The sequence below is a fragment of the Stenella coeruleoalba genome (assembly GCF_951394435.1).
Source record: "Stenella coeruleoalba genome assembly, chromosome: 1".
NCBI lineage: Eukaryota > Metazoa > Chordata > Mammalia > Artiodactyla > Delphinidae > Stenella > Stenella coeruleoalba.
This window is the reverse complement of record NC_137169.1, coordinates 24,227,239-24,241,616: the sequence shown is the minus strand read 5'-3', so window position 1 is coordinate 24,241,616 and position 14,378 is coordinate 24,227,239. Positions and strand designations below refer to the sequence as shown.

General features: G+C 39.0%; 1 protein-coding gene across 16 annotated transcripts in view; it reads left to right on the top strand.

Annotated features, from left to right (window-relative positions):
- PUM1 (pumilio RNA binding family member 1) overlaps positions 1-14,378 on the top strand; it is a 127,737-nt gene that overhangs the window by 84,810 nt on the left and 28,549 nt on the right. For 13 of the 16 annotated variants that reach the window (XM_079943328.1, XM_079943327.1, XM_079943324.1 and 10 more), the window contains 5 exons: positions 2,129-2,280; positions 7,700-7,838; positions 9,115-9,258; positions 10,087-10,383; positions 11,458-11,694. In XM_079943328.1, the coding sequence (XP_079799454.1) occupies positions 2,129-2,280; positions 7,700-7,838; positions 9,115-9,258; positions 10,087-10,383; positions 11,458-11,694 (969 nt within the window). The remainder of the gene's footprint in view (positions 1-2,128; positions 2,281-7,699; positions 7,839-9,114; positions 9,259-10,086; positions 10,384-11,457; positions 11,695-14,378) is intronic. The other 3 variants (XM_079943336.1, XM_079943335.1, XM_079943334.1) reach the window with 1 other exon arrangement.

Below are 14,378 nucleotides of genomic sequence, written 5' to 3'. Positions count from 1 at the left end.
AGCTATTTTCCTAAACTCTGTGTCATGAGCCAAGGAAAGTAGTAGACCAAGGAAGGACATGACCAAGACATGACCAAGGAAAGTAGTAGAAATGCCAGTTGAGAAAACTTAAAGGACAGTGCAGTTGTTTATTGTAACATCATTCTCTGCACAGTAGAGGTTTGCTTTTGTTGACTTTTGGGGGAGCCTTGGGACTGTCACTGCAGGTTGCACCCCAACCTTTAACAACAGATGTGACAACACCCTAACATCTATTACACCCATTTTGCAGGTGAGGAAACTAAGACATAGGTAGTCTTCATTGTGTTCTTTTTCATTCTTTCTTTAGCTGTCCCAAGACCACCCCACTTTATAAACAATAGTCAGCTGAGTTTGGGGGGCTCACCAGTCTCTCCTACTTGGAGGTATCGTTTTTTTAGACTATTCAGATGCCTACATGTTTAACATTTTTTAGCCCATTTGTTTATTATTAAAAAATATCTCATTTTGTAGCATAGTTTTTCTAAGCAGCACCTTCATTTTGAACTATTTTGCCCTGTGTTTGACAGTGGGCACCTTTATGAACAGAGCTTCTTGATCTTGGCTAAGACCACAGACACAGAAAATACCGAATTAGAAATGTCAGAGTAATATTGGACAGTGATATAATTTGACTTATTTGTGTTTTAGAACTTAATGGAGAAACAAAAAACATGTATAAATTGATTTTGACTTAATGAAGTACATATTTCTACAGGGTTGGCTACTATGTCAGAATGGATATATTTGAAACAGCTTTATGGAGCTTCACTGAAAAGTGCAGTAATTATTTAATCAGGTTGCAAATATTTGAAACTCTGTGCTTTAACTAAGCAGGTTCTTATTAGAGATGTGTTCCAGCAGATGTGAGAAGCTGGCTTTGAGTCCTTGTCTTAGTTGGCAAATAAGCCTTGGTGTTTCTTGCCACCAGCTTCAGAGAATTCTGTGGTTTAGAGTTCTGCCCCTCCCAGGTTGCTTTCTGCATAGCTCTGTTACTTCTCTGTTGCATGTTCTGTTTGGCAGAGACTACAGCTGTAGCTTGTTTCCAAAGAGGGTGAACAGATTATTTAGGCTAAAGCAGAATGCTTAGTTGTTGTTGTTTTTTTAAAATAAATTTATTTATTTTATGGCTGTGTCGGGTCTTTGTTGCTGTGTGCGGGCTTCTCATTGTCGTGACTTCTCTTGTTGTGGAGCATGGGCTTTAGGCGCGCAGGCTTCAGTAGTTGTGGCACTTGGGCTCAGTAGTTGTGGCTTATGGGCTCTAGAGCGCAGGCTCAGTAGTTGTGGCACACAGGCTTAGTTGCTCCGCGGCACGTGGGATCTTCCTGGACCAGGGCTCGAACCTGTGTCCCCTGCATTGGCAGGCAGATTCTTAACCACTGTGCCACCAGGGAAGCCCAGAACGCTTAGTTTTGTATAGAATACTCAGGTCTGTAAGAAGTCAAGGTGTTACATTTTTTATTTCTGCTTGTTTTCAGCTTTGACAAATTTGAATCTCATATACCAATGTCTGATTGTAGTTGTGCTGAATGCTTTTTGTGACATTAGAAATAGGAAAACCAAGCCTCTTAGATTTGAGCCGTGGAGGTTCAGTGGCATGTTTGGGCTTTGTTAGGCAGCTGATGGATTTTCATGCTTCTGGAGTTAATGAAGCACCAAGATCCCTGTCCCTGTCAGTCACCTCAGGTGCCATCCTTACCACTGAAAGCAGGGTACAACTTAATCTTTTGCTGTGTTCCATCACTTTAAGCACACAAACTCTACATTTATTTCCCTTCTTGATTGAGCAAGGCCAATTCCTCCATCTGTTCTTACACGTACCCCTTCCAGCTTCTATCACTTATGCTTTCTTTCAGTATCTCCAATGCTTGGTCCTTCACTAGCTTCTTCCTCTAGGCCTGGAGTATATTACTGACGTTAGAAGACTTTGGTTTGGGGATCATGTATAATATTTTCTGTTTTTTAAAAATAGAATTCATGAGTAGCTAGAATGAATCAATATATTAAGTTAATATTTTACAGTAGTGTCTGCTGAGTCAGGTTGTCTTTGGAAACTGAGATGATTGTTAATAGTCTAAACTTTTCTTACCTTTCTCTTGCTATTTTTTAGGCCCGGCTGTGGTCCCTCACCAGTATTATGGAGTTACTCCCTGGGGAGTCTACCCTGCCAGCCTCTTCCAGCAGCAAGCTGCTGCCGCTGCCGCAGCAACAAACTCTGCTAATCAGCAGACCACCCCTCAGGCTCAGCAAGGGCAGCAGCAGGTGAGTGCAGACAAAATTTATGCCACCTGAATGCGAATATTAGTTATTGTGTGTAGGTAAAAGGTAGTGTCGTCCCTGATAGAGAAATTGAATTGTGAATGGGTGAGTTCCCTTGTATGGTATCTGAGTTCATGCTCAGACTTGACTGTGCTTTACTGAATGTCTTTTACGTATCAGGTCCTTGTTCATTGTGACTAGTTGAGATCATGGTATTACATATCATGTGATACTGCTTAGAGGATTTTCCAGTTAAGTGTGGCAAATTGAGTATTCATACTGATAGTGAAGTTTTCTTTCTTTGATACTGTAGTTAGTTTCTAAGCACCATTCTCTGATCACTTCTGGCTCTCTCTTTAAGTAGTTTGCTACCAAAGGGGAGATACTAGTTCTTCAGATTGCTTATTTATAGCATCAATTAAAAAAAAAATTGAAGTAAGTTGATTTACAATGTTGTATTAGTTTCAGGTGTACAGCAAAGTGATTCATTTATACCTACATATATACATACATATGTATATGTGTGTGTGTATGTATATATATTCTTTCTCATATTCTTTTCCATTATAGGTTATTATAAGATGTTGAATATAGTTCCTTGTATTATTCAGTAGATCCTTGTTGTTTATTTTATATATAGTAACATCTGTTGAATTGGACATAAATCTTACACCTATTTTATCTCTTTTAACTTAGAGTAAGCTTTTTAACCAAGATGAGAAAGGATAGTTAATTGCAATACTATGCGTCTTTTTATATTAGATAGGCCATTTTCTCTTGCTTACTAGAATAACACCTATTTATTGCTGAAAATTGTGGTGAATTGGATTACTTGAAGGAAAAAAAATCCCCTAAATCCTCCTGTCAGATAAAAAGCAATATAAATGTTGGGTATCTGTCATTCTAGCCTTACTATTTAATTAATTTCTTATAAAATTGGGATTATGCTGTCCACATGGCTTTGCATCTTGTTGTTATACTCTTCCATGTTATTTAACGTTTTTAAATCTATTAAAGAGTATCTCATTTATTTTGACCAGTCCATTATTATTAATGTTATATTTATATAACTAAGTTATAACTTAGCCATATTTTGGTGTTATAAATAAGATTAATATTCTTTGCATAAGTACATGATTATTTCCATGGAATAAAGTCCTAGAAATGGAGTTTTTTCCCCAAGTAAATAAAGTGAACATTTAGGCTTTTGATAAGCATCGTCAAATTAAAGCTGTCTTTTGAGGAAAAACACCAGCTCATATATGTACATATGATAATGATCCAAACAAGAATCCTTTGCTTTTTATCAGTTTTAGTAAGAGAGTGTATGTTTAATTTTTTAGATTTTACAAGTTTATAGGAAAAACACAGGTCTTGAAATTCTAGCTAGTTTATTCTGGGTCAGCATTTTATTTATTTATTTATTTTTGTGGTACGCGGGCCTCACCACTGCGGCCTCTCCCATCGCGGAGCACAGGCTCCGGACACGCAGGCTCAGTGGCCATGGCTCACGGGCCCAGACGCGCCACGGCATGTGGGATCTTCCCGGACCGGGGCACGAACCCACGTCCCCTGCATCGGCAGGCAGACTCTCAACCACTGCGCCACCAGGGAAGCCCCTCTGAGTCAGTATTTTTGTAGTCAGATTTTTTTTGTAAGTTAATGCATGATTTTTGTTGCAATAGATAGAATTCTAGTACCACATGCATAGGGAATTCAGCAGATAGTTTGTTGACAGAATGGGTGATCCCTATTAATAAATTTCTTAGCTACTCTTTGTGGATAGTTGGTATTTATCAAGTCATGATCTTTGTGTTTAAATGGCTGCCAAATCATGGATTTAGAAGACTGAAGTAGTTGCTTTGTTTAAAATTTGCTCTAATAGAGTGAATAAGAAAAATAGTAATAAGTACTTATTGAAAGCTTTTTGTTTAAAGCTAAGTGCTCTACATATAATTTCTTTTATTCTGATAAGTAGATTATATGACTTCCCAGCATAAGATTAAGGAAATGGAATTTGTGTGCCCAGGATCACACACCTATTAAGGTGGTAAGATTTGAACCTGGGACTTCCCTGGTGGTGCAGTGGTTAAGAATCCGCCTGCCAATGCAGGGGACATGGGTTCGAGCCCTGGTCCGGGAAGATCCCACATGCCACAGAGCAACTAAGCCTGTGCACCACAACTACTGAGCCCATGCTCTAGAGCCTGCGAGGCACAACTACTGAGGCCCGTGTGCCTACAGCCCGTGCTCCACAACAAGAGAAGCCACCGCAGTGAGAAGCCTGCGCACCGCAACAGAGTAGCTCCCGCTTTCTGCAACTAAAGGCAACAAAGACCCAGTGCAGCCAAAAATAAATTTAAAAAAAGAAGAAGATTTGAACCCAAATCTGTAAGTTCACAACTTGTTACGTCTTCTGACCATGGTGATAGAAAGCCTGAGATCTGGTCTTTGTTCTACCACTAACTGGTTGCAACTAGGGCAAGTTGCATGATTTCTCTGAACATATCCTTAGCTATAAAATGGGCATGATAATCATGTACATTATTTCAGAGTTTTCTGTCATCCACAATAACAAACCTTACTATGAAAAAGTTATTATTATTAACATTACCTTTTAACAAGTAGCCATATTTTAGTTCCAGTGATATTTTTGCCAGTTTCTGGCGTCAGATGTTTCAGGAAAATACGATATTCTTGGTGAACTTTTTTGGTCATAGTCATTGAAATGAGAGGTTCTTTTTAAACTTTGCTTTCGGCCTTTTGGCCTTTACGTTTTATCAGAAAGCATTTGTTATGTTCTTCTAGGCATGCTGACTCTTCCAAATGTAATTGCTGAAACTTTCAGTAGAGTCAGTGACATCCTGGCCACTTCACCTTCCTTCTGATTTCTTTTTCATTCTTTTTGAAGGTTCCTTTGACACCTGATTAAAAAAAAAACTGTTATTCTCTATTTCAAAATGTTTGTTAAAGAAAAAATCCTGGGTATTAGGTTGAACCCAGGCACAGGTGGTGGCTTGGTGTTGGATGTTGCATTTTGAGAGAGAAAAGTTTAGAATGGCTTCTGAACTTTCTAGATTAGGGGAGACTGTATAGATTGTGATTCTACTAAGCATGGTGAACTGTAGAAGGATGAATGATTATTAATGAAAATATCTCCATTGAGCATCTACTTGCTTATTACATTTTAAATGCTGTGTTTAAATCAGTACCTTTGAAAAGAAATTTGAATTTAACACCTTTTGCATCATGAAGATAGGTAGTAAACTAACTCCTAGGATAGTGTTTTACAAGTAGATATTCAGTCATTTTTGTTGATTTTATAGTATATAAAATTTTACTTGTGGAATTTTACATATTTGTTTCCATAAAATTCAGGCTTGACATTTATGAAATTAAAATATGAATATTGGCAGCTGACTTAAGAACTTTGATTTATTGTCAAGGGAACCACTTAGATTTCTAGAGAGTTGACAAAAAGGAAACACATTGCTCTCCTGATTGTAAAATAGGACTCAGTAGTCTGGACTACCCCTTTCTTCAGGTACCTTGTCCATTTCCCTGTCCTCTGATGTTTCACACAACTCCTAACCAAACATAAGCCTAATTCATTCTGCCCTATGAAAAGGATGTTTTCATTGATTTTTTTTTTTTTTTTAAGTTCTTGAACTATTAGTATTTGCCATATCTCTGTACCTGCTGTTTACTTCTAGGGTGAGAGCTGTTCTGGATTATTGGTTAGGCATTTTCTACAGACTCTCACCTGTGCAGCCTCCCTTGAGTCTTCTACCTATATAGATTGAAGCGCTCCTGTTGTCAAGTCCGTTAGATTCTTTGGTTCACAAACAGAAATGAATTGCCTAATATTTTGATAGGAATTAACTATTGGTTATTGATTAGCTCCTGGGTACTAGGCACTGTGCCTTGCAGACATTAATTCTAATATTTCCTACAAATCTGCATGATCAGCTGTTACTCTCACTATTCTTACAGATAAAGAAATAAGAAAGTTTGGGTAAATTAAGTGTCTACACATCTCTTCTTGCCAATATGGACAGTGTTGGTCATTTAAAATACTCATTTAATAAATATTTGATTGTGGTGTTTCTCTTTTACATTTTTTACCAAATGGTACCAAGAAAAATCTGTGCACGGGTTCTTGATTACATGTGTAACTTTTATAAGTAGCAGAATGATACTGAAAATGATCTGATAAGAACTTTGCCTTTGAAAACATTGCAAAATGCATAAACGTTGGTAATTTTAGCCTTGGTATTGGGTTTTGCATTTTTACTTACTGGCATAGATAGATCTTTTGGAATAGATTCTTCAGAGCATTCAGAATAAGAATGATTATCAGCATCTTACTACCTATGTTTCATTAATAAAAAGAAAAGTAGATCCTTTATCACGGTGACAGAACTAGTATTCTGTGCTGAAATGTCAGTGTTCTTGACTAATACTCATATCCATGTAGATTACTGTGCGTTTGTGGTATTTATGAGAGGAAGAATAGAAACGATCAAGTCAGAAGCCTCCTAAATCAAACCTGTTGATTTCATTTGGGGCCATTTGGGCCCTGATAAATGGGAATAGTGTTATAGGGTAGAGAATGTTCTCACATTCCATAAAGAAAGTTTAGTGTGTGTGTGTGTGTGTGTGTGTGTGTGTGTGTGTGTGTGTGTGTGTGTGTGTGTGTCTGTGTGTCTGTGTTTTGATACAGATACTATAACTTAATGATGTGGGTAAATTACACTTGTTTATCATATCTAAACCCCTCCTCCACTCCACCATACTCTTTTTTTCACCCACTTTTTTTTTTTTTTTTGTGGTTACGCGGGCCTCTCACTGTTGTGGCCTCTCCCACTGCGGAGCACAGGCTCCGGACGCGCGGGCTCAGTGGCCATGGCTCACGGGCCCAGCCACTCCATGGCATGTGGGATCCTCCCGGACCGGGGCACGAACCCGTGTCCCCTGCATCGGCAGGCGGACTCTCAACCACTGCGCCACCAGGGAGGCCCTCACCCACTTTTTAATTATTGTAGAGTTACTGTCTAGCTCTCATTCGCTGGAATAAAAGCTCCAGTTGGGCAGGAGCTTTGTGTGTCTTGTTCATTGCTGTAGCCCCATTACCTGCCAGATGTTAGGCATTAAGTATTTGATTAATGAATGAATGATCACTTTTGTATGCTCTTGGCTCCTTATAAAGGTAATATGTTTAAACTAAGAATGGTAGAATGAAATTTCACTATATGAAATGCTGTTAATGGATTTTTTTTATCCTAACAGCCATGCCACATAAAACCATTATCAGAAAAATCGTTAACAACCATCCGTTTTAAAGTTGATCCAACTGAAGCATGTGGCGGGTCTTAGATGTTTCCAATGAAAAGAAAGTAGTTGATTTATTTTTGTCTCCCAGGTTCTCCGTGGAGGAGCCAGCCAGCGTCCTTTGACCCCAAATCAGAACCAGCAGGGACAGCAAGCAGATCCACTAGTGGCAGCTGCAGCAGTGAATTCTGCCCTTGCTTTTGGACAAGGACTGGCTGCAGGCATGCCAGGTGAGGCTGCATTGTTGTTCCTCATCATTTGAGGGTGAAAAAGTCTGCTTATTGGGGAAGATTCAGAAGAGAATGGGCAGTACTTTTGGCTTGCTTAGGCTTGTCATCATTTGGCACTGGCGAGGATGACATACACTTGCCCTCACTTAGACCATAGTTCGTTGATGAGAGCACCTAGTGTTCTGAGCCAGTCTCAGTCTTAAATGTTGGAGATATGTGAACCTCCACACATAGCTTGGAGTATGCTATTTTCCTTTGGTGATGATCTGTTTTCTCCCTCAGTGTTAAGAGTGGAAAGAGTGGCCAGACTGCATCAGCGTCACTCCAAGGCTGATGTCTTTGAATAGTATTATTAGGAAGACATTCCTAGTATTCCTTGATAGTGTCCTCCTTACATTTTTAGGATTTCTCTCGAACCAACAGTAGAGGTGCTTTGTAGCTGTCTATCTGTGATTGATATATATCCTGAATATAGGTTATTCTTAGCTCACTGTCTCCTGGTCTTATTCTTTGCATGGATTGCATGTAGTCTGAGGTTATTCCTTTGAAACAGGTCCTTCTGAGACCTCAGTATACGTTTATGGGTTCTTACCATGGCACATCCCTAAATCAACTGATCTATTTATGAATTCACTGAGTAACTTGAACTTGCATCATGCATGTTGTTAATTACTAAGCATTTATGTTTTATTATGAAGTCACCTATAATTTCTCTTATGGCTCAATAGGATTTGAAGATTCCATCTCATAGAATATTGAAAGACCCTGTTAATTGAAGCCTGTCTAGGTTTTCCCTGCTAACTTGTAGGATATTTGTGCTTAGATTATGTGGTATGAAAGTTCTTTGATTGTTGGAATCATTTGTACCTACTGTTAACTTGTGTAGGCAAGAAAACATAAAAAAAATTGTCAGTGTATGGTTGCTGGTGATAACTGTGGTTAGCACTTTGAAGAGCACAGGTATTCCCTATCCCACCGAATTCCCTAACACTTGGTGGATAATAAATAACACTACCCCTTATTGTGCCAGGTAGCATGTTACATCTTTCACACTCATCTTTTAATCTTAACAAGAACTTTGTGAGGCTGTTATTATTACTATCCTCATGAGGATACCCAGAGATTCAGGGTTGTACAGCTACCTTAAGTGGCGAAGCCAGGATCCCAATGCTGAGTTTGTAACTGTCTATCAATAAGATATTCTGGTGCCCAGGAGACATTTGTTAGATTCATATGTACTTATCTGTTTCATGTGTACTTAACTTAATATTCTCAGGTTATCCAGTCTTGGCTCCTGCTGCTTACTATGACCAAACCGGTGCCCTTGTGGTGAATGCAGGAGCGAGAAACGGCCTTGGAGCTCCTGTTCGACTTGTAGCTCCTGCCCCAGTCATCATTAGCTCCTCAGCCGCACAAGCAGGTGAGCTTACGTCTTAGTAGACTCACTCAGATCTAAAAGGGGCAATGGATGATATTCTTAAACTGTGTTGAAATATACTTTGACATTCTCAGTGTAGGAATTCTACCCTGTAATTTTTCAAAGAGAGAATCAGAAGCAGCAAGTGATCAGGTTCTGATTCTGTTGACAGCATGTACCAGCTGGTTAGCAGCAAGGACCTGCTCTACTGTGAGCATAGGAAGTTGGATTACTCATACAAAATGGCACTGTTGGCAGAAGTCCAAGGCTAATTTCACTTCATATCGTGAAATTCATATCATTATTTTAAGATGATGTGGTATTTGTTTTGTTTTTGTTTTTTGCTTGAGGGGGTGGGGCAATAGGTTTTTATTTTAAGTCATATATATTATAAATTTGGGAGCAACAGTGGGGACATCTAGGGGAGAGCAACATGCTCAAGTGTCCTAGGAATTTGAGGGACTTCAGTATTTGGTTCTGGAAAAAAATGTCCTTAATGTAGATATTTGTAGAACTTGAGATTTTAGGAAGTAGTTGTATTTGAAATACAACTTTTTGATATCCATTTCTATTTTAAACTATAGCCTCTTTAGAGCTGTCAATACAGTGAACTTGGCTTCAATGGTATTTTGACTTTGAATTGAAAGTAGAAATAGAAAATAGAAGCTTCAGATGAAGGGATCAAAGACAGATTTGTATAGTTCTTTACAAGGTTTGTGTCTGCTTTGAAAAAATATGGCAACATTAAAAGGTTTTCAAAAGGATAACAATGTAGTTTGGAAATGTGGCCAATCTCTTTCATAGCCAAATGGTTTGCTTTCTTCTACATAGCTGTTGCAGCGGCTGCAGCTTCAGCAAATGGAGCAGCCGGTGGTCTTGCTGGAACAACAAATGGACCATTTCGCCCTTTAGGAACTCAGCAGCCTCAGCCCCAGCCCCAGCAGCAGCCCAGTAACAACCTGGCATCCAGCTCTTTCTATGGCAACAACTCTCTGAGCAGCAATTCACAGAGCAGCTCCCTCTTCTCCCAGGGCTCTGCCCAGCCTGCCAACACATCCTTGGGATTTGGAAGTAGCAGTTCTCTCGGCGCCACTCTGGGATCAGCCCTTGGAGGGTTTGGAACAGCAGGTAGAAATTAGACTGATGTGCTGTTGAAACTGAATTTTAATTATTTTTACAATCTTTATGGAACACTGACAATGCATGGAACCCTGGACAGATACCACAGGCAGATCTGGACCGAGCCCCGTGGGAACCCAGCTGTTCCACATGTGTTTGAGATAATGGACTATTCAAGTTACACATTTGGGGCCTATTTCAGGTTTACACTCACGTTGCTACTTATTTATACTCTCAAAGTCCGTTTGTTTCAAGGATTAGAAAATCCTTGAGGATTTTTGCAGGCATTGGAAGAATGTGGAGGGAATTATACAAATGTCGATGTTAAGAACCAAGGGAGGAGGACTTACCAAAGATCATAGGGTAGTGTACTCCACAATCTGCAGGCCTTAAAGAGTCATGAGTTTTCTCCAGTCTCTTGAGAAGAATTAAGGTGGATATTATGGAAAAGTGGGAGGAAGGAATTAAACTGAGATACTTTAAATGTTTTGATGGGAGAAAAAAGCAGGAAAGTAGTAAGGTAAACGATGGGATAATTGCAGTGTTTGTAAAACAATGTGATCTCAAAACAGAAGGGTTTATTTGAGAGAAAGTGTCTTAAGTTGGAGCTGGGGGCTAGCAATAACTCTTGATTGAGCCCTTTGAGAAACCAGGCTTTCATATGTAAGTCTTGGGTAGTGGGGCAGTACCCCATTCACAAATCTTTTTTCTACTCCATTTTTCTACTAGAACCTTTGGGTTGATGAAAGGCATTCTTTCTAGCCCATTTTCTTTCACCTTTCCCATAACTTATGTGGCCATCAGAGGATTTTAACCCACCCTCACCCCCATAATATGAGACACAAAAGGAAGGAAAATTTAGCATACGTGTGATGGTTTGAAAAAGAGTTTCATGTTAACCTGAGCCATGTCCTCTTTATTACTTTACCTGCCCCTAGAACTGCCACATAAACAGTTAGGCTGTCTCTGCTGACAAATTTGCGGTGGTAAGGAGTCTGGATCAAAGTGTTAGGAACAGGTCACTGGGCTTGTTCTTCGAAGAACAGGCCTGTTCTTATCTGCATTGTTTTAATTCCATTTTAGTTGCAAACTCCAACACTGGCAGTGGCTCCCGCCGTGACTCCCTGACTGGCAGCAGTGACCTTTATAAGAGGACATCGAGCAGCTTGACCCCCATTGGACACAGTTTTTATAACGGCCTTAGCTTTTCCTCCTCTCCTGGACCCGTGGGCATGCCTCTCCCTAGTCAGGGACCAGGACATTCACAGACACCACCTCCTTCCCTCTCTTCACATGGATCCTCTTCAAGCTTAAACCTGGGTAAGAACCATTACTCTAACACCACCTTGAACTCTAGAAATCTCTTGCCACTGATGACATTAGAAGTACTTTGCATAAGCAAAGGACAATCCCTTTATCCTAAGACGTGTCCTGGGTGTTCTGTGCCTTCCTGAAGGTACCTCATGTTATTTAGGCTGTACCTAGATAGCACAGCAGTTTGGGATTTATTCAAGTTTGGGCGCCTCCCCTGTATATTCACTTCAGCTTTAGTATGAACATCTTTGGCTACATGTGAGAATCTTTCAGTATAAACACAGTACAGATTCATTTTAAGTAAAGCTGGAAAATAGAGACAAAGAGTGTATTAACCTCGTATCACCACTGAAATATCACCACAGTTAATACTTAGCCTTGTTTTTCAGACTCCCCTCCCCTCCCCTCCCCCATGTATATGTTTAATATCTTACTTTCTCACATAAAGCATTTTGTTTTAAAAATTTTGTCAGATTCTTTAAAAAAATTTGTATATACATTCTTAAACTACATAGTATGCTAATGAGTATAGATGTATATTTCCCAATTATATGTTTAGCTTGTTATATGTGTGGGGTTTAAAAGAATGTTACCATTTAGATCCTGGAAAATGAGGAGGGAAAAGAGGATAGTAAGCAGACAGTTATAAAAATGAAAAGAAACTTGTATTAACAATTTGGGTGGCAAATGTTTAAATCTTTCAAGAGATGGAAGATGGTACGCACTCCCTTCCTCTAGTTATTTATCGAGTTTGGATTTTGAAGTACTGATTTATTTCTTAGATGGGGAAAGCTGAGGCATAGAAGTACAGTGACCATATAATTTATCATGCAACCCAGGATGCTTTTGAGAGTTAATGGGGTTGCTGTTAATAATTACTCTGTGATGACAGGCCTGAATCAGTACTGTCCTGGGAAATACCATGTATGGCCACTTTGCTGGAAGATTCTGATTTTTAAAATCTTCTATTTATTATTATTTTTTTTAAATTAAAATTTTATTTTTTAGAGCAGTTTTAGGCTCATAGCAAAATTGAGGGGAGAGTACAGAGATTTCCCTTGCACCCTCTGACCCACACATGCATAGCTTCTCCCATTATCAACATCCCCCACTAGAGTGGTACCTTGGTTACAATTGATGAACCTACATTGATACATCATTATCATCCAAAGTCCATAGTTTACATGGACCTTTTTTTGTTTTTAACTGGCAAGATTAAAAGTGGCTTTCTGGACTCAGAAATGAGGACTGACTAAAAACGAATAGTGTACTTCTATTTGGAAAGACAAAGACTGGGAAATGATTATAAAAATCAGAAAAAGTCTTGAAGGGGACAGGATAATATAGTTATTATTCTAGAACTAAGAGTGCTGTCTCTGAGTTTGAGAGATGAGTTTTAAGGCAGAACTATGTATGTATGTATGTACATAGAAATGTGAGAGAGAGAGAGTGTATGTGTGTATCCTGAGATTTCACATGATGAGAACTGTAGTTGTAAAGCTCACTGTCTCATGTTGTATATGGACATTACTTAAGAAAAGTTGTAGGGACGTTCCAGATTGGTAAGTCCATATCGGATAGATAAGGAATAGGGTATATTGCACAACAGTGTTTCCTTGTGACAGGATGCCTGGCTTTAAAGAATGAGGGTTAATGCAGACTTATAAGGGGGAGATGAAAGTCCCAGTCTAGTATGTAGATGGAAGGTACTAACATTTATGGAATAGCTATTAGTGGCTACTGTTAACGGTTTTGGGTGCTGTACATATCACTCTGGAAGATATGGTATTATGTCTATGATACAGAAGTGAGGAAACTGAGTTAAATATCTTGCTAGGTCTTCTCATATCTGAACGGATTTAGAGTCAAAACCTTTTTGACTCCAAAGCATGTAGTGTCAGTGTATATCCTGTCACATAATGTACCCAGGATAGCTTTTAAACCAGTGCATTATCAGATCCAGAAATCGTACCCTTTAATTCCTTGGTTTAAACATTTGAACTGTGTTAACATATACTGAGTAGTAAACAAATTAAATCTGCAAGAAGTTTTTTGTAAAGAGCCAGATAGTAGATATTTTAGGCTTACAGGTCAGATGGTCTATGTAGTCAGTGTTCAGCTCTGCTGTAGAAGTGTGAAAGCAGCCACAGGCAAAATGTAAAAGAATGTGCAGCTATCTTTCAATAAAACTTTATTTACAAAAATAGGTGGCAGGCCAGATTTGTCCTGTGGACTGTATCAACCTCTGAACCAAATGCTATGGCTCTTGGTGTTTGAAAATGGAGCTGGAAACATTACTTGCATGCATGGTGCCTTTCCTCTTTCCAATATATCAACAATTTAATAAAATACCTCCTTCTCCTTAATTTACGTTTCCCCTGTGGAGAAGGAACTAACTATTGGTGCGAGTTATTTCTTATTTTAATGACTCTTGCTGTCTGCCTGGTTTTATTTTTAACATACCTTCCCTTAAAAATTTTTTTACTTTGTTTAAGCACTTTAGATGTATGTATTTCCATTGGATTTCCATTGCTGCATGTACCACGTTAATCATACATGCCATTCCTGAGAAACTTTGTGTCTTGATTGGTAGTGCTTTGCCTCAGCTCAGTCTGTTTCCTTGAGAAAAGGGTTCGTGTATGCTTTATTCTTAACTATTACAAAGTGATCACCTCAATAAGTCTATTTAC